The sequence below is a fragment of the Ctenopharyngodon idella genome, chromosome 5, assembly GCF_019924925.1.
Source record: "Ctenopharyngodon idella isolate HZGC_01 chromosome 5, HZGC01, whole genome shotgun sequence".
NCBI classification, from domain to species: Eukaryota; Metazoa; Chordata; class Actinopteri; order Cypriniformes; family Xenocyprididae; genus Ctenopharyngodon; species Ctenopharyngodon idella.
The window spans coordinates 45152760-45179346 of record NC_067224.1 but is presented as its reverse complement, the minus strand read 5'-3'; the positions used below and the strand labels follow the sequence as shown (position 1 = coordinate 45179346).

The window sequence follows — 26587 nt, the reverse complement described above, 5'->3', positions numbered from 1 at the left end:
CCGGATCCTCTGCTCGATTCCTTCGGGTGCGGTTCCTTATTTGTTCCCCGATGGATGAAGAAACAGCATCAGCATTTGCCGTCGAGGAGTTTGAAAAGGTTTTATCGGAATTCGACATGCAGGATTTCACACCAGAAGCAGGACAGTCTCAAGAGCCTGAGACCAGTATATCAACTTCACCAGAGAAGACATCACCAGATTTAACCGTGGTTGATTTCATACCTGTTTCCGCTTCTGTGACAGATGCCACTGAAGATATGTTAGAAAAGGAGACTATTTCTGATTTAGCTGCTGAATCCATATCAGTTTCAACTTTAGAGGTGGATTCAGTCGCTCCATCATTAACATCCGCTCCTGACCCACATTCAGCCCCAGATTCAGCTCTGACGGAGGCATCAGAGACACACACAGCTCTGGAAACAAAAGGAGCACATGCTGGAGAGTCATTGTCAGGTTCTGCCGTTCAGTTGACCAGCATGTCTGATTCAGATGGGACGTACATGATCCCAGATGCAGATTGGGTGACAGGGAGAGGTAGGATTGGCTCTTATTGTCTTGACACTGTGCAGTTAAGTTAATGTGCATATTTATTTCCCAAAAACCTACATATGCTTGCAAATCAGTCTGTTTGACATGTGAGTTTTTGCTCATTTGCGATGAGGATGGGCACAAGTACCTGACTATTCAGTGGTGCGTTTCCCTTACAACGACGTAAGTCGCTGCTTAACTACCATAGTACGATGCATCGTTGAAGAAATCAACTCGCTAGTCATGAAATTTCCCGAAACTTATTGTCGCAAATTTGTCGTTCAACCACGTTGGTTAATGATGTCAGTCAGGTAACTTATAACTTATTTTAAAGTCACCATGTAATCAAAATTGAAGTTTTTTTGCTTTTAGTATGAATATGTTAGCCTTACTGTTATCTAGCGTGCTCCAAAACACTGACAAAATTCGTATTTAGAAGTAGAGATGCACCGATTGCAGTTTTAATGGCCAAATCTGATTTCCGATTTTTTTGTAAGTGTGACCTGCTGATACCGATTTTCTTTCTAAGAAGTATAGTTGACAGCATATACAAATAAAAACAAGCTTTTCATTTGGGTCTTACAGTAGGTTATTATTCAGGTAAGAAATACTACAGAAATTAAAGTAATCATGTAAAATAACACTGGATAGTCTTCATTGTAAAAATTAAATACAGATTAATGCTTACAATTAGAGTTATAAAACTTCAAGAGCAAAGAGCAGAAAGTGATATTCTTTGTCTTGTTCTTTGATTAACATGACAGACAGCAGCAGAAATATTAGACTGCTGTCACTTTAAGAGTTTATGCAGGGACCCAAAATACTGCTACACAACATGCGTTTACTTTCTCAACTATTTAATGTTCCAAAACTGACTGTGTTTAACTGGATACCCACCTATATGGTAGGGATGGGCATTTTTGGCAATTTTTCATTTCGATCATCGATAGGTTTCAAAAACGGTTAATCGAGTACTCGGGGGAGCGGGGCGTGTGCAAGGGGCGGGGCATAGCCGTCATGGAGATAATGAAAATATCTGAAGACTGTTAGGAAAATGAATGTTAAAAATAAAAATGACATGAAAACCTGTCCATGAAAACGTGACGCATGCTGTGGAAAGCTAAACAATTGGAGCTCAGGGCGCTGCCCAAAGTGCTGCTATAACCAATCAGGAGAAAAAAGAAAAAATACATTTCGATTTTTACATGATCGATCGTCGCTGTCACGGTCGAGTACTCGAGTACTCGGTCGCTGTTGCACATCCCTTCTATATGGGCATTTTGACTTAATTTTGTGTGTATTTGACCGTTTAAGCACAGTAAGCCACTCATTTTGGTACTTGCAGCTCACATTCTGTTTGAGACTGAGAAGCAGCTTGTGCACTCCAGTGGTATAGATCAGTGGTGCGTGAGCGCGAAACCTGCGGGAATGAGTAAAATTATGTGCGATACAAGCCCTATTTAACCGGAGTGAATGAGATGAGCGGCTGAGAGGAGAAGGGTGTGTGTCACTTCGCTGTAGGAGTGAAGAGAGCGAGAACGTGCAGCTGACGTTATTGCCTGCGCTGCTGGCAACAAAACGGATCGGCTCGGAATTGGAAAGACGTGAGACTGACCGGACTCACCGATCCGGGCCGATCATGTGAAAAATCGTCCGATTCCGATCCCTTGCTGGTCGATCGGTGCATCTCTATTTAGAAGATAAAAGCGTTCAAAACTTAGTCTCTCACTTCCACCAATATGGATGAATGATTTTGATGACCTCACGCTACACTTCAGCTTCTCATCAGATTTTCTGTCCAGTCAAATGCTCTCTGGAATCTGAAGTGTCTCGCCCCCTACATTATAAATAGATGCTGAAGCTGCAGCTGGAATTGGTCACTTGTTCACATATTTACTATTTTCTACATGGTCAATATCACACAGGGCACGATTAAGACAGTGTAAATATGCTTTCCATTGAGGCGAATGAAGTCTGGTTTCATGTTAGTGTCACGCGAACTGCAGCACACACAGTCTGCTCCGGTCCAGAGGCATGATAGCACAGAGCAGATCATATGCGCAAGTTGGCGCAGACAACAAAATGTATCGGACCCGTTTAAATTCTGCACAGAATTCTGTATTTTATGTAGAGGAGATTAGGAGGAGAAATGGTTAGAGATTAGAAGGAAACTGAGGTTTTACAAAGCTCAACTACTCTAACCGAGCTGTGGTATAAACAAAACACTGTTGGATATTTTAAAAAAAGGGAAGGAGCTGTTTGATATGTTCTGCCCTGTCTTCCTGTTTCAGTGGAAACTACTTCAACACATTAAATAATGCTGGCGTTTCAAGGCACTTCAGTGGGACTTTAATGAATCCGTTTGAGATCGAATTAATTGATTTTGCCATCTGAGGACTATTTCTCATTTTTCTCAGCTATTTTGCTCTTTCCAGATTCAGTCATAGGCTCGTTCTTACGTACTAAAGCACATACGCACATGTGCACTCTTCAAAAAGGGTGCTTTAAATCTCTTGACAAACTGAAAGACATAAATGACATTTGTATATATGCCAGCTTGCTTATTTTGCTCAAGAAAATGATTTCACAAGTCATGAAAGAAATCCACATAAAAACAAGAAACTATGCTTCTAAACACAGCTCAAGAATGTTGTTTGCTGGAACTATGGTTTCAGGAAACAGACTTGTACTGATAATGACGTAACTTGCATCCATAGTCGGATTAACAATGCTTTCAGGAAACGAACCCAGATTGATTGTGAAAATGCAATGATTATATGACCTGAGGTTTCTTTTAGCTTTCAGACATTTCACACTAATCAAAGTTTAGCATTATAGATGCACCGGTCGATTGGCCATCAATCATTTTTTTTGTTTTCATTTGGCCGCTCTCTGTTGAGGACTTGCATTGCAATCATTTCCCAAAGTGTCATTTGTGTGGAAATACAAACAGAAATATCTGTAAACAGATCCTCTGAAACAATGGCGACAAAAAAGGCAACTGGTATCGTAATCAGCCCATTTGATTGTAAAAATCTTGATCGGTGCATCCCGATTGAGCATTTTCAATGTCTGACTGGTGGCATCAATTAGAGCAGTGTGAAAAAAGGAAGCAGTTACACTTGCAGTTATACTTCCTGTTTTGTTCATTTGCACAGTTATACATTTAGATATGTGCATTTATATTTGTTAATCATATACAGCAGTAACTTCAATTTGGCAGCAGACAGCTAATGCACCAAAAACATATACTGTTTATAATATACAGCAGCAGATACAAATATTTCCAACCCAACCCCCAAGTGTTGTTGACTATCAAGACTTCTTTTTGTTTGTTTCTTTTTGTATCAGCCTTAATATTTTTAATATCAGCGATTTAAAGGGGGTGAATATAGATTTAGAGATTATGTTAGCATGCTTTGGTAATATATTTCGGCATGCTTCCATATAGGATATGTAGTTTTGCACATCTCAGCATCTTATTGGGGAAGTTTATTTACTCCATGTCCACTGCAGTGTCCATTCAATGTGTTTGTTTTCATTTAGACCGTGTAATTTTAGGAACCAGAACGTCACTTAAACATCCACTTGTGGATGTGAGAGCAGTGTTTTGTGACATTTATTATTTACAATCCACTCATTTTAACATGTTTATCAGATGTTTGTGCACAAATATTACCAGGGTTCCCACAGTCATGAAAACCTGGAAAAATAAGGGAATTTATAAATTGTGATTTCCAACCATGCAACTGGAAAATATAGAGTATTTACTCTAGTTATGTTTCAATGACTAGTAATAGCTATTTTTTTTAAGTGCAATCTCTATAAAAGTGGTGTTTTATTTGAATTTTATTACAAATTGTTTTGGTTTAAGAGTGTGATGCATCCTTTGTTGGTCAAATTATTTGATATTAGGCCAAAGAGATGCTTAATTTCAACATGCGGCAGAGTGATTTCTATTATCAATATAATGGATGTAGATGAAGAAACAGCAGAGAGAGAAATATGGGTTAATGTTTCCTTTGCCACTCCCTCATCAGGCCGAGTGCTGAACAAACAGTCGAGATATGATCAGATACAAGTCTCAAAGTCTTCCTGCTTGCTTTCCTTTCTCCACTAATATTCACATTTATTTTGCAAATGACATAATTATGATCCTAAAGTATTATTGACTGAATATCTAGAAAGTTAATCTGTTTGTCTAATGGTAGCAGTGTTTTTCTCTCACTCAGATTAGTGACCTGTACACATTTGCAGACAGGTCATATACCACAACCTTTTTAGTATTTGGTATGTGGAGGGGTAGTTAAAGTTAGCACCTGCCGAAAAACAGCCCGCCCTCCCCTCGGACGACTCACTCCACAGTCACTGCTGCTGAACATGGCAGAGTTTGTGATTCTTGTCCTGTCTTGAAGTGCGTTTTCCTTCTGTTTTTTCTCTCTTCTATCTAGATCTTTCTCTCTCTCTTTCATATTCCACACTTATCCTATCTGTTTTTTCCCACTCCTTATCGTAGCTCCTCCCTTCTGAGATAAAGTGCGAAGGTAAAGACACACAGATCAGCAGGGCGTTACTGTCTGTCCCTCTCACAGTGTAAGTAACCAGCTTCACTCTGTTGCTGTTATTTGCCTTTAGTTGGTTGTCTCTTGGGAAAGTGTCTTTGGGACTGTGGCTTTCATGTGTTTGTGCCTGTAATGGTGATTTTTGGGATCTTCCGTTATTGGTGGTTGATATTGTGTGATTAACGGAGTGTTGTGTGTTTGTGAACTGTATCTTTGGCTTAGAGAAATTGGTTAAGTTTGATGTTTTGTTGCATTCATGTGTCTTGTGTGAGGTTTAGATTGTATAACATGTATGGTAATAGACGAACCTATTGCCTCACATCTAGGCGTTGACACCGAACATTAGCGGCTTGAGAAGCCTCAAAACTAAATCACTCCACTTACAATTAAATCACAAACACTGACAGCTGAAGCTTCATTTGACGGACACCCCATTTATATTATTTACAGTATATGCTGCATGGCTACTCTAACTGTTTCCCATTTGTCTGAAATAAAATTATTTTATTTAGAGTTTTGATTTATGTATGAATTAGTTGCTCTGTTTTTTATACTTTATATATTTATGAATTAATATGCTCTGAATTTAGTATATTTTCATGCATTAATTTCCTCTGAATTTGATTCAATGTTTGAATTAATTTGCTCTGAATAATATACATTATATATTTTGAATTATTATGCTCTGAATTTTATGTTGTATATTTAAGAATTAATTTCCTCTGAATTTGATTAATTATGTTTATGAATTAATTTGCTCTGAATTATATATTTTTGAATCAATATGCTCTGAATATTATGCATTATATATTTATGAATGAATTTACTCTGTATTTTATGAGAAATATTTATATTTATAATATTAATTTGCTCTGAATTTTCTATGTAATATATTTGCGAATTTAATATGCTCTAAACTTTATATGTTTAGTATTTAAATATCCACTGACCATTTTTCTGGTTCACAATTTGTTTGTCAGATTGAACTAGTGAGCTGAGCTGTAAGCCCAATGGTAAACTATGAGGAATGTGTTTTCACATGATATGCGATGATATGCGGCTTTAAGTATCAAGAACCTCTAGCTGTCATGCTGCAATGTGACATTAATCACTTCCTGTGTAGACACGATCGACGTAACACACTTTGTAGAAAGGATGGTGATGCAAAGGTGCCTTATCACAAAAGTAATTGTTATATGAAGGACTTTTAAACCAGTGATGGTCGGAAAACTGTTTATAGTCACTTTAAGAGCATGTTTTACAATCTTACTTAGTTATTTGTGGAAGTGCTTTCTGTTCTATTCCTGAGCGTATGGCTTTTGAATATTGATTTATGTGTGCATTAAGAGGTGTGTCCATTTATGCTCATGCATTTTGCGCTTTACTTCCTGCTGAATCTATCCCTCTAGGCAAGCAGTTTTAGAGCAGTCTTGACATGTGAGGTTGTCATTCCGCCACACCCCATATGAGTGAAGCCTGCAGTGATTTCACCATCCCGGTCATGTGATTCATAATTATCGCTCCAGGATCCGATCCAGCCAAGAGAGCTGTGTTTTGAACAGACTTGACAAAGTCACGTTGAAACAGGGTTATTTTCAACAACAACCCGTTTGATTTCTGATCGATTTAATTATGCACGGAACAACTCCAGGGAATGTGAATCTGATGCAAATATCTGAATACTTGAGGTTATGGATTTGAACAGACCTTCGAATCCATAGCTTCAGATTTTTACATTTACTTAATGTATTTGATAGACACTGTTATCCAAAGTTTTATCAGTACATGTTCCCTGAGAATGAATTTTTTTTTTTTAAACAGATGCTCTTCTTGCGGATTTGGAGTCCACAACCTCCCACATTTCCAAACAAGCTGTTTTTCTGCCAGAAGAGACGCCATATTCCTGCCCCACAGGAAGTGACTCTTATCAGGACGTGTCTTCCCCACCTCGAGTAACTTCCCCTCCTGCTGAAACACTGAATGGATCTTGGGTAGAAAAGCCAGAATCAAAGCACTCATCAACCCAGGTAAAATGCACCATTACTTCCTGAAGGGGTTTCTTTATTCGGCAGGGTTTTGTTGGTCTTTATATGAGTCAACTTGGTTATCCTTTAACCTAACAACAAATACCAGATGCCGCCCTGTTCCACTTTCTGCCTGTCGTGCCCTCGAGCAAAGCAGTTGCTCCAGAAACTTGCGCCATTAAGCAGGTTCAGCATATTCAGGGTTTCTTGAGTGGGGCCATATTTATAGCATTTTTTGAGTTTACTTATAATGTTAGTCAAGCTTTCTTGGAACAAAAACAGTAGAAACTTAGTCTTTCATGGCCATTTGCCACCCTCTGAATGATCCTGAGAATTAATCTGACTTTTTATGCTGCTGTACCTTTAAGACAGTAATGAATATATATTGATATTACTGATGCACCAAAAAAATTGAAAGTTTTAATTTAGCCAAAAACCGAAGTCTAAAATAGTTTATGAAATAATCAATTAATTTATCAGATGTATTTAATAATCAACACTCAAATAAAAACTGAGTTTTACAAACATTTAAATTTGTACGAGGCCAGTTTTTATATCAACTTTATAACAGAATTATGTTTGTACTCCAATTTGTTGTTGAAATATAAACATTTAAACAGTGGCTGTAATAAAAAAATTATTTTCATTATTCAAACAAACATTAAATAATTAAGACAACAGGTTAAGAAAAAATATAATAAATATGTTAGTGCATATATTTAACAAAATGCTCCTCTAGAGTTATTTTTCTAGCTGACTAATGAGTTTATGGACATTCAGTGACGTCACCCGTGGTAAATATAACATAACGTGAAATTGTTTACAAGCAGTTTTGTTCAAGTGCATCAAACGACATTTATTGTTTGAATTCCATGATAAAAATTGGCAGAATTTGAAAGCTGAGGCTTCATGTTAAAGGTAACAAAGCACAAAGCTTATTGCTCGGATAAACACTAATTAAAGTCACTGTTTTGGTCAATGATTTCAGCCCTCCAAAACCATTTCGACCAAAACCAAAAATTGCTGTTTTGGCTGAAAATTTTAGGCTGTCGAAATGTCGGTGCATCACTAGTTGTTATGTAAATGCAGGTGGTCATGTGTTAATGAGCTCACAGTTTGGAGCTGTATTTGTAGCTTAGTTTCAGTAAACATTCTGGACATCAAATGTTTTTGATGGATGTCACATAGACTACATTTGGATGTTTAAATGCCTGTTTTCGGCCCTTTGGGCATGACAGCACATCTGTCCTGTGGTGTTCCCCAGGGTTCTGTTTTGGCCCTATTGCTTTTTGCATTGTATATGCTGCCTAGGACAACTGATGAGTAGTTTTGAGGGTATTTGCTACCTATTCTTTTAAACTGTATTAACACTATAAAAGATTGGTTGGAAAACAATTACTTGCAGTTAAATACTGAAAAAACAGAAGTACTTATCTCTGCTCTTGCTGGTGTTCTCCCAAAGGTGATGGGCAGTTTTGGCCCCTTTTCTCATTCTGTTAAACCTACCCTTTGTAATTTAGGTGTTCATATGGGTCAGGCTTTTAATCTTGATCAACATATAAATTCTCTGGTTTGCAATTGTTTTTATCAGTTAAGAAATATTGCGAAACTAAGGACAGTTGTGTCCACAGTGGAGATGGAGATGATTATACATGCTTTTATTTCCTACCACCTTGATTATTGCAATTCTCTTTTTACTTGTCTTAGTAATTCATCGCTTAAACGATTATAAGTGGTTCAAAATGCTGCCGCCAAGCTTTTAACTAAGTCATCAAAGAGATCATGATTATTGCAATTCTCTTTTTACTTGTCTTAGTAATTCATCCCTTAAACTGTTACAAGTGGTTCAAAATGCTGCCCCCAAACTTTTAACTAAGTCATCAAAGAGATCACACGTAACACCAATTTTAACTTCCCTACATTGGCTCCCAGTCAAATTTAGAATTCAATTTGAAATACTTGTGATTGTGTTTAGAGCATTGCATAGTCAAGCTCCTGTTTATATTAAAGAGTTGTTGCAACCTTATAACTCCAGCAGGAATCTGAGATCCTCCAAACAGATCTTGTTAGCTTGTCCCTCGCTCTAGATTAGACTAAAAGTGACAGTGCTTTTGAGGTAGTTGCTCCCAAGTGGAATGGGAGTGGAATGCTGTCCCCTTGGATCTCAGATCTGTGGGCTCTGTGGACATTTTTAAAAAGCAGATTTTGATTTCTCTTTTATATTTTGGATGCAAAGCACCTTGTGACAATGTTGTAAAATTCATTAGTTATGAAACAAGTTCAATTTCAGCTGTAAAGCAGCTCTACAGAAGACAATAGTGTTATTATACAGCTTTTTACAGTGCTTGTATATTGTTGTATTATTGTTGTTTCAATGAATACGATAATTCATACTCAAAGTAGAACTGAAAAAACAGCATTATATTGTTGTCTTTGAATGCATATGATAATTCATATTCAGAAAGTAGAACTAAAATGACATTCATTATAAGATGATTAGTTAAAACATTTCAAAATGCACCTGCAGACTATTTTTCCAGTCATGAATTTTGACATTGAGGATTTCTTAAAAATACTATGCAAAAATCTCGTCTCGTTCTCGTGAAGCCAATCTCGTGTCTTGTCTCGTCTTGTGAGCTAAGTGTCTTGTTACACTTTGTTACACCCCTGCCAGTGGTTCTTTGAGACCCCAGGTGTATCGTAATTTTTTTTAATGTGATATTTTTGCTATTTCTGCTCCCATCTATAAAGTCAAAGTGCTTAAATGTTAAACAACTATATTTTCTTTCCTCAAGTCTTTCAGCTCGGCTCCGAAAAGCACCAGTCCTCGCGTGTCACAGACCGAAGAAGAGCACGTCTATAGTTTCCCCAACAAGCAGAAGACTACTGATTCTCCCACTGCCGTCATGAGCTCATCACTGGGCAGTAACCTGTCAGAGCTGGACCGTCTGCTGCTGGAGCTCAACGCCGTACAGCACAGCACACCCTCCTTCGCTACTGAAGGTGAGCCCTTCAAAAGTCAGGGTTGTTAAAGCACTACCAACATCAGATGCCAATTTTGACAGTTTTTAAAATGTGGATGTTTTTCTATTTTATATTTCACAGAGACCTACCCACCCAAACCAGCCAGCAACGCCCAGCGCTATGTCCCAGAAAACGGTGTTTCATCAGTAGTGAAAGCACCTCCTCCCAAGATAGAAAAACCCAAACGTAGTGCACCCGGTCGGGGGATAGAAGATGTCAGACCCAGTGTGGAGAGCCTGTTAAGTGATTTGGAGAGCTCCGTGCCGGCCCCTGCGTAAGCTTATACACTGCTGAAAACATTTTATTAAATACATTTTTATAAATATTTGTATATATTTTATTATATAATAATATTTAATATTTGTATATTCTAATTTAATTTTTTTTTTTTTTTTTACAACCTTTAGTGAGTAGAAACAAAATATTATTTTTTTTTTTTTTGTAATAACGACAAAAGTTGATAATATGTTGTAGGGCTGGGCGGTGTGATGATATATATCGTGGCAATGATATAAAGTGTCTATCATTAGAGATTTTCCTATATCATTATGTAAATATATCCACATAGCACAGTACTACTTAAAGATATTTACACTTTAGAGTGATAAAGAGACATGCATGAATGATAAAATAAAGAGCAGGATGTACATGATGTTAAAAATAGCAGTATTATATATCATTATTATGAAATAAAATTTCTCATATTGTGCAATAAGATTGCCCATAAGTCATATTGCCCACCTCTAATATGTTCATTGAATTCAATAATTCAATTCATTTATCAAAATCCTTTTAGAGTTTAAATTAGACTTTGAATCCCAGATTTTCTTTGTGGTCATTTGTACTCCACTGTAGTTAACATTGATGTTCTGTGCCCTAGACCTTTTCTTACGTCCCATTTTTAATGTTGTAAAATTTATAGACCCGCCCCATCAGTGCCGATGGTTCCTGAGTTGAGAGAAGCTCAGGAAGAGACCCCCACCCAGCAACAGGCCAGAATCTCAGCCTCCTCAGCCACGCGAGAACTCGACGAACTCATGGCTTCACTGTCTGACTTCAAAGTTCAGAGTAATGTAAGTCTTGCAGCAAGAGAGACAAATGACATTACCTGTTATTTTTCACGTTTCCTATGAATGTTCTCTACAAACTTCCTAAACTATGATCCATTGCTTTACCACACAGTAGAATATGAAACTTATTCAAAAAAGTTTTGATGGAATAGTTTGTGTTTAGAAACTGAAATCTTATTTATTGGTAAATAATCTGTCCTATAGCATTACAAAGGCTTTTTGAATGAGTTGTCATTGGTTTTGTGTTTTAATGTTGTGATTTATTATATGCATGTCTGTGAGTGCTGATAATGATAATCAGATAGTAAACAGTAGTATATTATCAGTCAAGGCCTTTGAAATGAATAAAGGTATATATATGCCTGTATGAGGGCATGCCATTATGAAGGTCTTGTTAGCATATCTGTCTTGGACGTGAGCCACACTGCGGTCAAAAAGAATCTGGAATGTTGTGGTTGTGGTCTCATGTTATATCTGGAAATTCTGGTGATCATATTTGCTTTCAGGTTGGTAAACCAAATATCTGACTTGTACTTTGTTGCATTCTTAGAATATATTTTTATTGACCAAATAAGCCAAACTTTTCGAGATATTACATAACTCGCTGCGTTAAGCCACTGGTTTTCATGCATCATTTTTTATTTGAGAACAAGATAATGGATCATTCCTAGCATGCCTTCATGATTCTACTTAAATGCTTTCCTCCCTTTCTTTTTGATTATTGTTGTCTTACTGTTGGTTGTCTAGTCTGGCTCTGTGTCGGTTCAGGAGGACTCATTATCCACTAAAGGGTCAGAACTTCCCAATCTTGTGGTGACTAAGAGCCTTACAGTCCCTTCTGTCCCAGTCCCAGAAGCAGAGGTATCTGAACGCAGCTCTCCTTCCTCTAATTGTGCACCACTTCTGCTAGAACTCCACATTGTTGAGGAATCAACAACTGTAGCTCAAATGTCCAGCTCCACGGTGATCTGCACTTCCTCCAAGACCCATTCGGATAAACCACTGGTAGTTTCTAGTGCAAAGAGTCCAGCCCCTGAGTCTCGTTCATCACCAGAACCATCTGCAAAAACTTCAAGCCTTCCGGCATCAAGTTTAAACAAACGTGAAATCAGTTCACCCAAGACCGTCCATCTGAAATCCTCAAGTCCCGTTTTGGTTTCCAAAAACAGTCCACCTGTGGTAGCAAAGGCCTCCTCACCAGTTACCATTCAAAGGATTTCTAGCCCAGTGGCTAAAAGCCCCAGTCCACCAGAGGTTATGAAGAGCTCAAATCGATTTGTCGATGTGAAAAGTCCTAGTCCTGTAACAATTGCTAAAACCTCTAGTCCAGTCATGGTAAGAAAGAGCCCAAGCCCCATTACAGCTGTTAAAGCAACCAAAAGTCCAGTTCCTGGAGTCCTTGCCAAGAGCCCAAGTCCTGAGCCAGGGATTACTAGCAAGAGTCCAGTGCCAACTCTCATTACACTACCCGCTCCTCCAGTTTCAACCCTAACATTAACTTCCAAGCCTTCCAAAGGGAAACCTGAGACCTCTGAACCTGGCATATTGGGAATAAGTCTTCCTTGCCCCAAGCCTCTACTGGAGGAAGCTCTGGACAAGCTGTTGACGTCCGGTCTTTCCCAACCAGAGCCAGTGAAACTGCTTGAAGGATATCCTGCCTCACCGGAAATGAACGATGACATTCTGGCACTTCTTCATCAATGGACGCCACAGGGTGGCTATAAAGACACACAAATCCCCTTAACTGAGATAAGTTGGACAGACGACATCTTAAACCCTGGAGCGTCAAATGTTTCTCTGGACCTTCCACTTCTGCAGCCATCAGCGGTTGAAAGGCTCTCCGCTTCTGGACAAGTATGAGGCGCACCAACTCTGTCAGACTGTCTCCAATTTGCACCCCTAAATTTAGCGAGCATGATCGAGAAGCATGCTGAACCACGTACGGCTGTTTATGCTTTCTCAAATACACGAGCTTGATCCTTGGGCCAAGGGGCCTGTTGATATCTAATCTGAACCTTTCCATCCTGCTCAGTTAGAAGCACCAACCATTAGCAAGTTAAATATGCCTCTCAAAAACCCGATACACAAGCACAAATGTCACTTAGTGCTCCTAAAATTGGAGGGCTAGTCATTTCATTTGGTTTGTAACTGCTCAATTCAGTTGCATTGCTTTGTATCATGTTTTTGGAAAGGTGGAGAATTGAAGAATCCAATATGTGTGGTGCATGAAATGGGTAAGATTCTGTGGAAGGAGTCTTTGGGATGTTCAAATGCATGCCCTGACGCGCTTCCTCAATGAGGGTTATGCCGCTAAATGAACAACAAGGCTAGGCTTGCTTGTTTCTTTGTAGTTTTGCAGTGGAGTTTCATTGTGCAATTGCATTCCATCTTTACTTCTTTCTTTCTTCAGGTCACATGATGCTTTTTAGATAGCTGCAGGAGATGTTCTGCAAAGTGGTTATTTACTGTGGTCCCATATTCTTGCATGATGAAAATTATTTGCAGTTGCTAAATTTGATGTATGAAGTCAAAGGGTGTAACCGTTCAGTCATTTTCTCAATGCATTAAAATCAGTCTTGAAATATAACTTTTAAATCATAAATTGTGTTCACCAGTAACTAATTTAAAATGCAAAAAATTTAAAGAATTGCAGTTATTGCAGTTGAAATAATGTACAACATTTGGGGAATATTGATTCTATCTGAACTGTCATCAAAACTTTTTGTTGAACAGCAGTCTGAGGCTTCTAAACACCTGATATCATTAAGGCCCAATGTAGCTTGTCTGTTTGCATTTTTAGTAGTGATTTCAATTACTTTTTAGTCCAGTTGAAAACTTTGCTTTGCATTGCTTTGGCATGTTGTGTTGGCTTCATGGTCTTTATACCCGCTCTTGCATCATTTCAGATTGTTTGTTAAAGGTTAGAGATGTTTCTTCTGTGAGTCACAATAAGGAAGCTTTAAACTATGCATTGCATTGGCCCAGCTTTGATCGGTGTGAGGTTACAGTACTGATTTTTATCATGCTGCCTGCTTTTTAGAGGCCTTTGGACTGGAAATCTGAGTTCTTGAATGGCGTTTGCAAAGAAAGCATTGCATGATCTAAAAATTTAAAGTTGTGACTTCATTAATGCTGCCTCTCCGCAGCTTAAATCGGTCATCAGACGCACAAAGGAAACGTCCAATGTTCACCCAATGTTTCGTGATGGCCACATGCGCAGAAAAATGGGCCCGCTCATTCTCAACAAGAGTAACAGGCAAGATCTACTCATTGAAGAGCTGCAAGGGAAACTGGGAATCGGTCGCACTGAGCGGCCACGAAAACGGCCAGATGATTGGCTTACGGAAGGGGTCATTGTCTGTTCCAACCCACAGCGCTTAAGAGAGGAAGGTGGTGTATCACCAACGGTTGATAAGGTAGCGTAAGTCACAAGATTACTGGTGGAACTAACAAAAAAGCTTGCACAACAACAGTTCTCGAATTGGTTTTTATATAAAACTAGCGTTTTAACCTTTATAAAACATTTTGAAATTGAGTGCAACAATGCTTGTCCACATTTTCTGTGGCGTTCTGGAAGAATCTTTTGCATTCATTTGTCCCATAGGGGACTTTTAAAAAGTCTTTGTTAAAGTGTTATAAGCCATGAACCGACGTGAATCACATCACAAACTTTTATTAAAAAAATCAAACAAAAAGACAAAAGCAAAAGACAAAAAGACAAAGGCTACAATCCCATGAACATAATGACAATTGAATGAAAAACTATGGAGAGCTATTAAATTATTCATTTAAAGTTGCTTTTTTTTATATATAGAAACAATATATTTTAAGTTTATTGCAAAATATGCAAATATATACAAATGTTTAATTATTTGGAGAGCGTTCCCTGCAGAGCTCTTTCGACACAACTTGCTCGCCGCAATTCTGATTGGTGCAATTTTCTGTACAGCATCATGGGTAATGTAGTTTTTCACCAGGAATTCTGCTGTTAAACACGATCCTTTAAACAATAATTTGAAATAATGTAAGCTGATGGCTTCAGCAAAAGCCATTCTTTAACAACCTCAACCTCGATTATCGTTAAAAAAAACCCTAATCTTCCTATGGAGAAAATTAATGTGATTTTTACTTCTAAAACCTGACTGTTGCACAATATTATGAATTTTGTGCCAATTTCACTTGCTATTATGTGTTTTACATTTCTTTGTCCATCAGATCATCATTCCTCCAGACTCACCCAGTCCTCTGAAAAATGTCCTAACCCATCCTGCCCCCAAAAAGCCAGTGCCTGTGGTACAGATGCCACCTCCTCTCCCCCCACCACCTCCACCTCCTAGGGAGCCCTCTCCTCCTCCTCCTCCTCCTCCTCCTCCTCCTCCTCCTCCTCCTCTTCCCGCTCCTCCAGTTCCAGCCCCACCTCCACCTAAAGACCCTACCCCTCCTCCATCCCCTCCACCCAAACCTGTGACCCCGCCCCTTCCACCAAAGGTTTTATCATCTGTGGGCTGCCAAACGGAATACGAACCTCTTTTTCCACCGGTACAGGCATGAACTTGCTCTCTGTTTATCTGCATCTGATCCGAGCTTGCATCTTTGTCATAAGGGTTCGCACGGTCATGGAAAGCATGGAAATACCAGGGAATTTGATAGGCCTGGAAAAGTCATAGAAATTAATAAAAAGTCATAGGAAACTGGTTGTTTGTTGGGTTAGTGTAGAGTAAAACTGGTTCACAAGCCATAGTGAATCATTCAAGCCAAGTCACATTTATATAGCGCATTATAGACCTTATGCACCAGAAAAACAAGCGCGCAGCCATTTGAATTTTGTGTTTGAACTTGCTTTAGCTCTGTATTTCTATGGCATCACTGTCAAAGAGTACCACGTACTCTTACGTGCTTGTGAAGTGGATTTACTTACTGTAGAGTTACAGTAGTTATTGAAGGTTATCATGAGCATTGTAAAGTTTGAAGCAGGTGCCATAACAAATGACAGTAGACCAGGAAGATTTTAAAACGAGCAGTTCATTCATAAATCTGTAAGATCTTACCTTCATGCTGTGGAAATACAAACCGAAAGACAGAACACATCAAGTGCAGCACTGAAAAGGAGCAGGGCTACATAAGGTCTATACTATACAGATTGTGTCAAAGCATCTTCACATTAATAAAATAAATGTTAATGATGCAGAAGTCATCAATTATGAAACCAATTCAATTTCAGCTGTAAAGGAGCTCTAAAAAGACAATAGTGTCATTATTTAGCTCAAGTCAGTTCAGAGTTGATTCAGTTCAGTTCAATAACAGTGTTGATGTTGCAAAGTTAGTGCTTGTTTAGTTAAAGGAGACCTATTATGCCCCTTTTTACAAGATGTAAAATAAGTATATGATGTCCCCAGAGTGTGTATATGCATTTTTAGCTCAAAATACCCCACAGATCATTTTTATAGCATGTTAAAATTGCCACTTTTTGGGGGTGAGCAAAAACGCGCCATTTTTGTGTGTCCACCCCTTTAAATGCAAATGAGCTGGTGCTCCCGGCCCTTCTTTCAAGAAGAGGGCAGGGCTCCAAGAGCTCATGCTCCGGCATACCGGTGTAGGACAGATTGCCTGAACATCAGCAACAACAAAACAGGACAATCTCACGCGCTGAAAATGTCAGAAACTGTCAGTAGTGGTGTTTAGCCTTGTGGAGTCGTTGAAAATACTCTCATTTGTGAAGCAGTCTGGCGCAAAATGATTGGCACAAACTTATAAGACTTTACCTTCTTTTATATTAATTGTCTTTTAAACCCCAACTGAGCAAGCAAACTCCACCAGGTGACTGTAGTGGAAAAAACCTTAGGAGATACCTAATTGAATGATCATTGAAAGAGTGGATTGTTTTCAAGTGAATCTGTTGAATAAATCGGTCTGAATGAATCTTTAGTGAATCATTCTGAATTTGAATGTGAATGTAAAAGTGAATGATTCCTATCCAGTAATCACAAACTACTAGAAATGTCATGAAAAACATTTTGAAAATTGTTTGGTCAGATAGACCCTGTGTCTTTTCTGTCCATTCTTTCATGGTTTCTAGCATGTTGCTTATTGAGTGCAAGCTGTTATGTGTTTGACCTCCAAACAGCGCTCACACTAGGAGTGTCTCAGCATTTATTAAATATTTTGCTGGTGCCAACATGTCCCATGAAGACAGTCTGTTTTCCCTTGTTTTTCCTTTGGATTCCTGGAACGTGAGCAAATTCTGTTGCCAACGAAGTTGGTTATCAATTACAGTTGCCTTTTAAAGTGGAAATGGAACAGTCAGTCAAGTTGACATTATGTAGTAAATGGATTTCCACTATTTTCATCACTTACCAAGTAGTCCAACTTCCTTACTTACTTTTCTCCAAGTTATCTCCTTTTTTTCTGATCTCTACATGAATAAAATGTCATAAATTCCGGGGTGCCTGCAGATGGCTACAATAATGCTCTCCTCCATTTTCTGATACAACCGGACGTGTCAATAAGCTCTTCGCTGACTGGCTTGCGTGAAAACACATCATGCGAATTTCCTGCTGGAGTTGAAACTTTTCGAGGTGAATATCACGCATTCGCGGCAAATCGTGTTGCCCAATTCGCGTCTATTCGCGTCTTTGCATTGACTTTGTATGTGATCTACGCAAATAATTGAATTTGCTTTCGGTGTGCATACACCATAAGAGTTTTATTACGTTTGTTGCCATCTATGCTTGTGTTCTTCCTGTTTTTTGGTAGATTTTTGACACTGAAACAAGTCTGCCAAAATTGTGTAAAATGCTGCAGAATGAACCAGGCTTAATGCTGCAAGTTAAAAGTCAGGCTGCGCTGAAGTACTTCAGAAGTAGCTTGTTTAAGTGTGAGATCATAAGCAGAAATAACAGGATGTGCAGGTTGCTATTTTTGCTTTGTGAATAATGCTTCTGTGTCACAGTTCTTTGAATTGTGAGAACAGAGATGGGGATACTGTTACAACAGCACTTTTTGACCCTTGGCCTTGCTTGGTCTGTCATCTGATTATGTATTTAACACCTTCTTGGTCCTGTTGTATTTAGGGAAGGGTACGCAGAGAACATGATATTGGTTTCCTTAGATTAGTAAAGCAGACATGATTCAAAAGCCTTTCCATTTATGTCAAATAAACTGAAACATAAAATTGCAAATGTTGCATAAAATCTAACCAGATTTGCTGTTTATGTATAGTAACTAGCCTATTTCTTGTTTGTGCAGGATCATGTATCTCTGCTGGCTGTTGATTTGCTTTCAAGGCTGTGAAATAAGACAAATGCAGTAAACATTTCCATTGCCATAGCAATGCATGGTAATTCAATTGATTCCAAATAAGTGATAGAGTGTTTCAGCGAAGCTGAGAACTACTTTATGTGTTGAACTACTAGTGTAGGTTAAAAACCACTAACATCCTGTAATGGATTGGCTAATAAATGATGCGGTTAAATGTGTGCAATTCAACGTCTCCAGTCCTGTTTGTTTGAAGGAAAAAGCTCTTGATGTACATGCTGATTGATTAGGAGTTTGAAAATACCCTTTTCACATAGCGATGGTTATATTGGATAATTTTTCAGTCAAGGGAGACTTAAAAACTAAAGTTATAAAATAAAAATAAAGTTGATTGACCATAGTGGAGCACACAAAAATATTTGAACTACTACACTCCATACTAGGGCTACATTCATATTGACGTCTCAGTGTTGAGTTCTCCAAAAACAAGTCAGGTATCAGTGGATGGTGTGGCTTCAAATCCTGCATGTGTTTAGCCATGAATTATCAACATTGTGATATTGATCAAGGCACTAAACCTTTGGTACTCCAGAAAGATTGATCTGGTAAAAAGTGAATTGAAAGTCGCTTTGGATAAATGCATCTGCTGAATGACTAATTGGTAGTAATTAGTTATGTGTACCAAGTAGAAAGTGTTTAACATAAACAAAGCTGCTTGTTTTGTGTCTGTGTGTGCAGAGTGGGATTTGCTTCCACATTTTCTTTGCTTTAAAACATGAAACAGACTTTAAAACATGAAAATTCTTTTCCTTTTGTTGTAGATTATGGCTCAGGGCAAGAGTTCCCCCACCAGCGTCCCGAAGCAGGGGAATAAACTGGATAATATGTTGGGCAGCCTGCAGTCAGACCTCAACCGCCTGGGTGTCCAGACTGTAGCCAAAGGTGTTTGTGGAGCCTGCAAGAAACCAATCGCTGGCCAGGTAAGAGATCATCGGAAGATCTCATTTAATGCCCAAATCATTATCCTGACCTACATTCCATTTGGATTTTTAGGATATTATGCCCTAGAGCGGAAGCTGTTCCAAAGCAAACCAAAAAGCCACCAAAGAATATTTTCATGTCAGTGTGTGTGTGTGTGTATAAAGCTTGGAGATTTCAGACTTTTTTAATTGTTTTTGTCTCTTATGCTCACTAAGGCTGCATTTATTATCAAAAATGCATGTAATATTGTGAAATAGTATTACAATTTAAAATAACTGTATTCTATTTGAATATATTTTAAAGTGTAATTTCTGCTTGATGTCAAAGCTGAATTTTCAGCATCATTACTCCAATCTTCAGTGTCACATGATCCTTCAGAAATCATTCTAATATGCTGATTTCTTATTATTATTGATGTTAAAAAACTGTTATTTTGAACTTTTTATTCATGAAAGAATCCTGGGAAAAAAACATTAATCATTTATTTTTAATTTCACAATACTACTGTTTTCACTGTATTTTTGATAAATTAAATGCAGACATTTACAAACATTTTAAAAAATCATAATGATTCCAAACTTTCGTAGCTTGTATAGCATCACGAGATGCTGATATTCAGTTACAGTATGTCTTTTGTTGTTTACTACTTTAAGTGAAGCTGTACACATCCATCCTCGTTTTCTTTGATTCATTCAGGTGGTGACAGCAATGGGTCGGACGTGGCATCCGGAACATTTCGTGTGTACTCACTGTCAGGAGGAAATAGGTTCCAAAAACTTCTTTGAGCGAGACGGCCAGCCGTACTGTGAAAAGGACTACCACAGCCTCTTCTCTCCACGCTGTTACTACTGCAACGGACCCATCCTGGACGTAAGGATTATGCTTCCTATCACCACCTTAAGCGGTCACAGACAGGGCATTCACAGGCCTGTGTGTTTGTGTGTCTCATATGTCACCACCCAATCGTGATGGTGCTTACTATAGCTGCTCACACTTTACCTCTGGCTTCAGGTTTCCTGTAAACATAAACAGTCACTTAAATACAGTCTAAATAGGTCTTTTCCATCGAACTCAACACAAGCATATAGATAGAGTCTGCTGAGAATGTAAATGTAAATACATAAAACAAATCATTTTAAAGGGTTAGTTCTCCCAAAAATGAAAATTATCCCATGATTTACTCACCCTCAAGCCATCCTAGGTGTATATGATTATCTTCTTTCGGATAAACACGATTGGAGATATATTTAAAAATATTCTGGCTCTTCTAAGCTTGACAATGGTAGTGAATGGGGGGGCGGTGAGATTTTGAAGTCCAAAAAAATGCATCCATCCATCATAAAAATAATCCATACGGCTCCAGGGGGTTAATAAAGGCCTTCTGAAGTGAAGCGATGGGTTTTTGTAAGAAAAATATCCATATTAAAAACTTTATAAACTAAAATAACTAGCTTCCGGCAGACGGCCGTACACATCGAGTTAAGGTGGAAGAGTGACCCCTGACACATGACGCAAAGATGAACGCGAATGCAGATAGAGGAAAACAAAACACTGATCACTAATTAGAAGCCTAAAATGAGAATTTTTAAAGAGAAATGTTGACTTACTGTACGTTTACAGTATATGATAACATATAAATAAATATACACATTAACACAAGATTTTCCATAATGGAATTTTGTTTTCCATAGATGTATATCGCAAAAATAGCCTATATTTTGTTTTGTTTAGTATACAGTAAGGATTGGAGTAGTTTACATTGCTAAACCAGAATTATGTAAGGCAAGGCAAGTTTATTTATATGGCACATTTCATACACAATGGTAATTCAAAGTGCTTTACATAGAAAGTGAATTGAAATTATTATAAAATAATCACATTCACAACAAAAAAAAATAACAAGCATATTTAACTAAAGGCTAAAATACCTGAATCACTAAATTCTGTCTGAATGGAGGAGTCAGAGTATGCAGGCCTGAATGTAGGAAGTATGTGACTGACATTTTTGTTTATGTAGTTTGATGACTTCTGGAACGGGAAATGAACTCTATTACCAATAATTGTTAGTAACTGTCTTATTCTTTGTTTTGGATATTTTAATTTTGCGTACATTCATTGACATTTAAATTGTGCTTTCTGTTCTAGTTTTGCCATCAGTTCATTGTCATGAATTGTACATTTGCCTTTATTTCGTCCTGCAGAGGGTGGTGACCGCATTAGACAGGACCTGGCATCCAGAGCATTTCTTTTGTGCCCAGTGCGGGTCATTCTTTGGGCCTGAGGGTAAGCAGCTTCCACTCTTCTCAACCTCTTTTCTTCTCTTTAGCTGGCTTTTACTTCTTCTTTTTTTTTTTTTTTACCAAGCTATTTTTTCTTAAAAAGGTTTTAAGCCTTTGGCAACCTTTTTTTTGTCTCTATTTCCTGCAGGTTTCCATGAGAAGGAAGGAAAGGCATTCTGTAGGAAGGACTACTTTGACATGTTTGCCCCTAAATGTGGCGGCTGTGCCCGTGCCATCCTGGAGAACTACATTTCGGCCCTCAACTCTCTCTGGCACCCAGAGTGTTTTGTCTGCAGGGTCAGTATGTGTGTGTTTGTGGGTGTCTGTGTAAGCATGCAGTGATGAAGGTGTGTGTGTATAGTATGTGATTGACCGATATATCAGCTAGGCATATTAATATCCCAATATTTAAAAGTGCTCCAAAGAAGGAACAGTGGTGAACCGGCGACAGGGTCATGGGCGGTCGAGGCTCACTGATGCACGTGGGGAGCGAAGGCTGGCCCGTGTGGTCCGATCCAACAGACGAGCTACTGTAGCTCAAATTGCTCAAGAAGTTAATGCTGGTTCTGATAGAAAGGTGTCAGAATACACAGTGCATCACAGTTTGTTGCGTATGAGGCTGCATAGCTGCAGACCAGTCAGGGGGCCCATGCTGACCCCTGTCCACCGCCGAAAGCTCCAACAGTGGACACGTGAGCATCAGAACTGGACCACGGAGCAATGGAAGAAGGTGGCCTGCTCTGATGAATCACGTTTTCTTTTACATCACGTGGATGGTCGGGTGCGTGTGCATCGCTTACCTGGGGAACACTTGACACCAGGATGCACTATGGGAAGAAGGTAAGCCGGCGGAGGCAGTGTGATACTTTGGTCAATGTTCTGCTGGGAAACCTTGGGTCCTGCCATCCATGTGGATGTTACTTTGACACGTACCACCTACCTAAGCATTGCTGCAGACCTTTCATGGAAACGGTATTCCCTGGTGGCTGTGGCCTGTTTCAGCAGGATAATGCTCCTGCCACAAAGCAAAAATGGTTCAGGAATGGTTTGAGGAGCACAACAACGAGTTTGAGGTGTTGACTTGACCTCCAAATTCCCCAGATCTCAATCCAATCGAGCATCTGTGGGATGTGCTGAACAAACAAGTCCGATCCATGGAGGCTCCACCTCGCAACTTACAGGACTTAAAGGATCTGCTGCTAACATCTTGGTGCCAGATACCACAGCACACCTTCAGGGGTCTAGTGGAGTCCATGCCTCGACGGGTCAGGGCTGTTTTGGCAGCAAAAGGGGGACCAACACAATATTAGGAAGGTGGTCATAATGTTATGGCTGATAGGTGTATATTCAAGATGTATAACTAAATATTCAGGATCTTCATTCATATACACATTATCAACCACTAGACATGCTGTTCTCTAGATATTGGTATCAGTTTTGGAATAATTGTGGTGTTCATGTTGCTATCTGTGTGTTTTGGATTTATACACAAGCTTATTTTGATATCAGATGTCTATATTGCTGCATGTACTGTCTGTGCTGTTTTATTTGCAGCATCATTTGTATGTAACTGATTTCTGTTTTCTCTCTCTCCTCCACAGGAGTGTTTCACTCCATTTGTGAATGGCAGTTTCTTCGAGCATGAAGGGCAGCCCTACTGTGAGGCTCATTACCACGAGCGCCGCGGCTCCCTCTGCTCCGGCTGTCAGAAACCCATTACCGGCCGCTGCATCACTGCCATGGGCAAGAAGTTTCACCCCGAGCATTTCGTCTGCGCCTTCTGCCTTAAACAGCTGAACAAGGGCACATTCAAAGAGCAGAATGACAAACCTTACTGCCAAAGCTGCTTTGTCAAGCTCTTCAGCTAGAGTCTGATAGTGTTAAAAGTGTGTGTTTGAGCACGTGCGCCAATATCAGAGTCCCGAGGGTCGAGTTTTAAAATTGTGTCATCTTGTGGTGATAGTGAGCATTACACCAGCTTGTTCCTGTGCCAAAGCACTGTCAGACAAGTGTAGATCTTCAGGGAGGCCATTATGATTTTTAACAGCCTTTTTAAAGATCCAGATGTTATCAGAGACTAGGTCTTTAAATTGCGTGGAGCTATTTTAGATATTATCGACTGCATTGGACAAATCAAGATCTATTTTTGTACTTGTTACACACACATTGAGCTTAACTTGAACATACACATCTCTTTGCACATTTCAGACTAAAACCCTGTTCTGTTTCTTGCTGCTTTCTAGGGTAACGACACACTCTGCTCTTTTATTTTGCTTCTTTTCCTCCATTGGCCATATCAGGTTTTCTCAAAGGTGCAATAACAGCTTGGTATCATCAAAATCTCAATGCCATATTCTGTATATTTTTATAATTTTTGGTACTCGAGTTTTGTCAGCCCTGATCTTATGGTGCATGCATTTCTCTGTCTGATCACTTTATAAAGTGTGCTCTTTTTTTTTTTTTTCTTTTTTTTTTTTTGATGATGATTGTTTCTATTTTTATATTCATGGGTGGTTTCTGTTTTTCTGGATGGCTGGAGTGGTTTGAGCTTCCATCCTTATGCCTTTATGAGAGTTTGACTGTGGAACAGAATCACTTCTGCTGTTATAATACTTATTTCATTCTTATGAAAAGCCTTCTTAAAGATACCAGTTTGGGCTCAGATGCCCATTTCTTGAGTTTGTGGCGTTCCACATTGTGCCTATTGCCACCGGGCATAATGTGCGATTTACTTACATACAAGAACTTAAGACAACAAACATGTAATAGGTTTTAATAATTTTGTGATATGCATTTTTTCCCCTTTTCCATTTATATGATTTCCTACTGTATGCAAGTAAATATATTAAAGTCTTATGAATTATAATTGATGGCAAAAGCTTTACAAACTTTTTTTCCCCGTTTTAGTAATTTAAAGATTTTCTTCTTCAGAGTGATGTCATATTTTTTTCTAAATTGAATTATGACATGCACATTGTATTTAAAACATTGGGTCTAAATGAATTGTACAAGGCATTGAATAAATAGCAGGATCTCATTTACTGATTTATGCTTCTTTATTTTATGTGATGTATTTGCATTGAAGTCCCATTAACAGCTGATAAAATGTAATGTTTTCTATCGGTATTAAAGTCATGTTGTATATAAATTCATATTGTATGAATTCCATTCCCAGGGAATGCATGAACTGATACGTCACCTTGGATAAAGGCATCTGCCAAATGCATAAATTTCCCATCACAGATATACTAAAATATACAGAATTGCTTTTTATAGTATGCTAAAGAGCTTTTTTTTTTTTGCCAAGGGGTAAGACTCATCCTTCTAGGTTTACAGAATACATTCAGATATCACATTTTAAATTTAACTACATTTTAATTACATTTTAAGTGCAACTGTCTGTTGTCTGGCTCTGTAGCGCCACCTTATGTTAGAATTTGAAGCCCTTGTTAATATGTGTTCAATATGTATTCAGTATGTCTAAGCTCAGGCCTGTGGTTATAATTAATACAAAAATTCACATCTTGGATACATCACACACTAAAATTATTAACTTGATATTGTGTCGTTGGTGTATTGTTCACTATCGTAATCTAAAATGCACTTTCGTCAGTTGAGACCGGCAGAACAAAAAGGAAAGTCAGCAAATTAAGAACTTTTTTGTTGTTGAATTGGTAAAATGTAACAAGAGGTCACTAAATGCAGTTATGTTAAATTATTTTCCAGGTTAGCAGGTTGATAGCCGCTAGTTGAAATCGCAAAACCATTCAAAAGACTGGACACACCTACATACTATTTATCTTGCATATTCATAGAATAATAGTTAATTAAGCCATCAAAACTGAAATAACACCAGTGTAAATGGAATTATGTAATAACCAGTATTAAAAAACAACAACCTGGGAATGCATACATGTTGAACTCTTGCTGGTGCTTTTTCTTAATTCACTATCCACTCGAACTCCTCTATTAAAAAAAAAAAAAGTTTTGTAAAGAAATTCAAGCAAGCACTATTTGTTAAAGTTCAACGTTTAATGCATATCCGAAGATTTTAAATTTAATTTTCGGTGAGAGTTGGGTTGTTCAATTTTATAGTTAGGTTATTTTCAACACTTCCTAATTATTTTATTAAATTGGTAATTAATATTAAATGCGCGGGCTTAGCTCCAGCAGCGTATTCACAGTTTCCTGACAGTAATGGCGCGAGTTTCTGAGGCAAGTCTTTTCACGACAAATTTTATCAATTTCTTTTCAAAAAATTATTTAAGTACATTGATTAATAACATTAAATTAAGATGGAGGTTAGACACAGTTAAGCTGGATAAATAAACTAAGACCTAGAGCGATTGTAAAATTAAAATTCTTTGGCATTAATCTGCTGCTCTCAAAGCCAACGTTCATAAAAACCAGCACAAGCTAGACGCTAATAAATGATTAAAAAAAAAAAAAAAAAAAAGCTTGTCCTTAAAGGGTTAGTTCACCCAAAAATGAAATTTCTGTCGTTAATTACTCACCCTCATGTCGTTCCACACCCGTAAGTCCTTCGGTCATTTTCGGAACACAGATTAAGATATTTTTAATGAAATCCGAGAGGTTTTTTTTTTTATGTATCTCCCATAGCAAGCAACGTAGCCTAATTACCGTCATTCAAGGTCCAGAAAAGTAGTAAAAACATTGTTAGTCAACGTGACTACGTTCAACCTTGAGGTTGTGAAGCGATGAGAATACTTTTTGTGCTCAAAAATAACTTTATTCAACAACATCTTCTCTCACTTGTCTTACTGCTACACTGTTTACATCCAGCATTTCCAGGTTTATGTCAGAACACCAACTCAGTATTGGCCGACGCTGTAACACATGAGCAG

General features: G+C 38.3%; 2 protein-coding genes across 3 annotated transcripts; both read left to right on the top strand.

The window, feature by feature from the left end:
* The first annotated feature begins 65 nt into the window (after positions 1-65).
* On the top strand, positions 66-24759 carry LOC127513281 (paxillin-like). 2 transcript variants are annotated; one of them, XM_051894957.1, is made up of 10 exons: positions 66-534; positions 6912-7117; positions 9910-10117; positions 10220-10412; positions 11061-11211; positions 19284-19442; positions 20140-20313; positions 21645-21726; positions 21871-22019; positions 23324-24759. In XM_051894957.1, the coding sequence occupies exons 1-10, from the start codon at positions 117-119 to the stop codon at positions 23588-23590; spliced, it is 2007 nt and encodes a 668-aa protein (XP_051750917.1). In that variant the 5' UTR covers positions 66-116; the 3' UTR covers positions 23591-24759. The 2 variants fall into 2 exon arrangements, with proteins under 2 accessions (XP_051750917.1, XP_051750918.1); XM_051894958.1 differs by lacking the exon at positions 66-534 and having other exon boundaries at positions 6836-7117.
* Positions 11218-19273, top strand: LOC127513287 (uncharacterized). The gene is made up of 3 exons (XM_051894964.1): positions 11218-13062; positions 14355-14624; positions 15424-19273. Exons 1-3 carry the CDS (start codon positions 12157-12159, stop codon positions 15757-15759), a joined length of 1512 nt encoding a protein of 503 aa, XP_051750924.1. The 5' UTR covers positions 11218-12156; the 3' UTR covers positions 15760-19273.
* Positions 24760-26587: the final 1828 nt, after the last annotated feature.

Bases quoted from the DNA above. Each gene is read 5' to 3' on its own strand.
- LOC127513281 (XM_051894957.1), top strand. From the start codon at position 117: ATGCAGGATTTCACACCAGAAGCAGGACAGTCTCAAGAGCCTGAGACC. The intron at 10,118-10,219 runs GTGAGCCCTTCA...TATATTTCACAG, and splicing joins ACCCTCCTTCGCTACTGAAG to AGACCTACCCACCCAAACCA. The intron at 19,443-20,139 runs GTAAGAGATCAT...TGATTCATTCAG, and splicing joins AGAAACCAATCGCTGGCCAG to GTGGTGACAGCAATGGGTCG.
- LOC127513287 (XM_051894964.1), top strand. From the start codon at position 12,157: ATGTCCAGCTCCACGGTGATCTGCACTTCCTCCAAGACCCATTCGGAT. The intron at 13,063-14,354 runs GTATGAGGCGCA...GCCTCTCCGCAG, and splicing joins GGCTCTCCGCTTCTGGACAA to CTTAAATCGGTCATCAGACG. The intron at 14,625-15,423 runs GTAGCGTAAGTC...TTTGTCCATCAG, and splicing joins TATCACCAACGGTTGATAAG to ATCATCATTCCTCCAGACTC.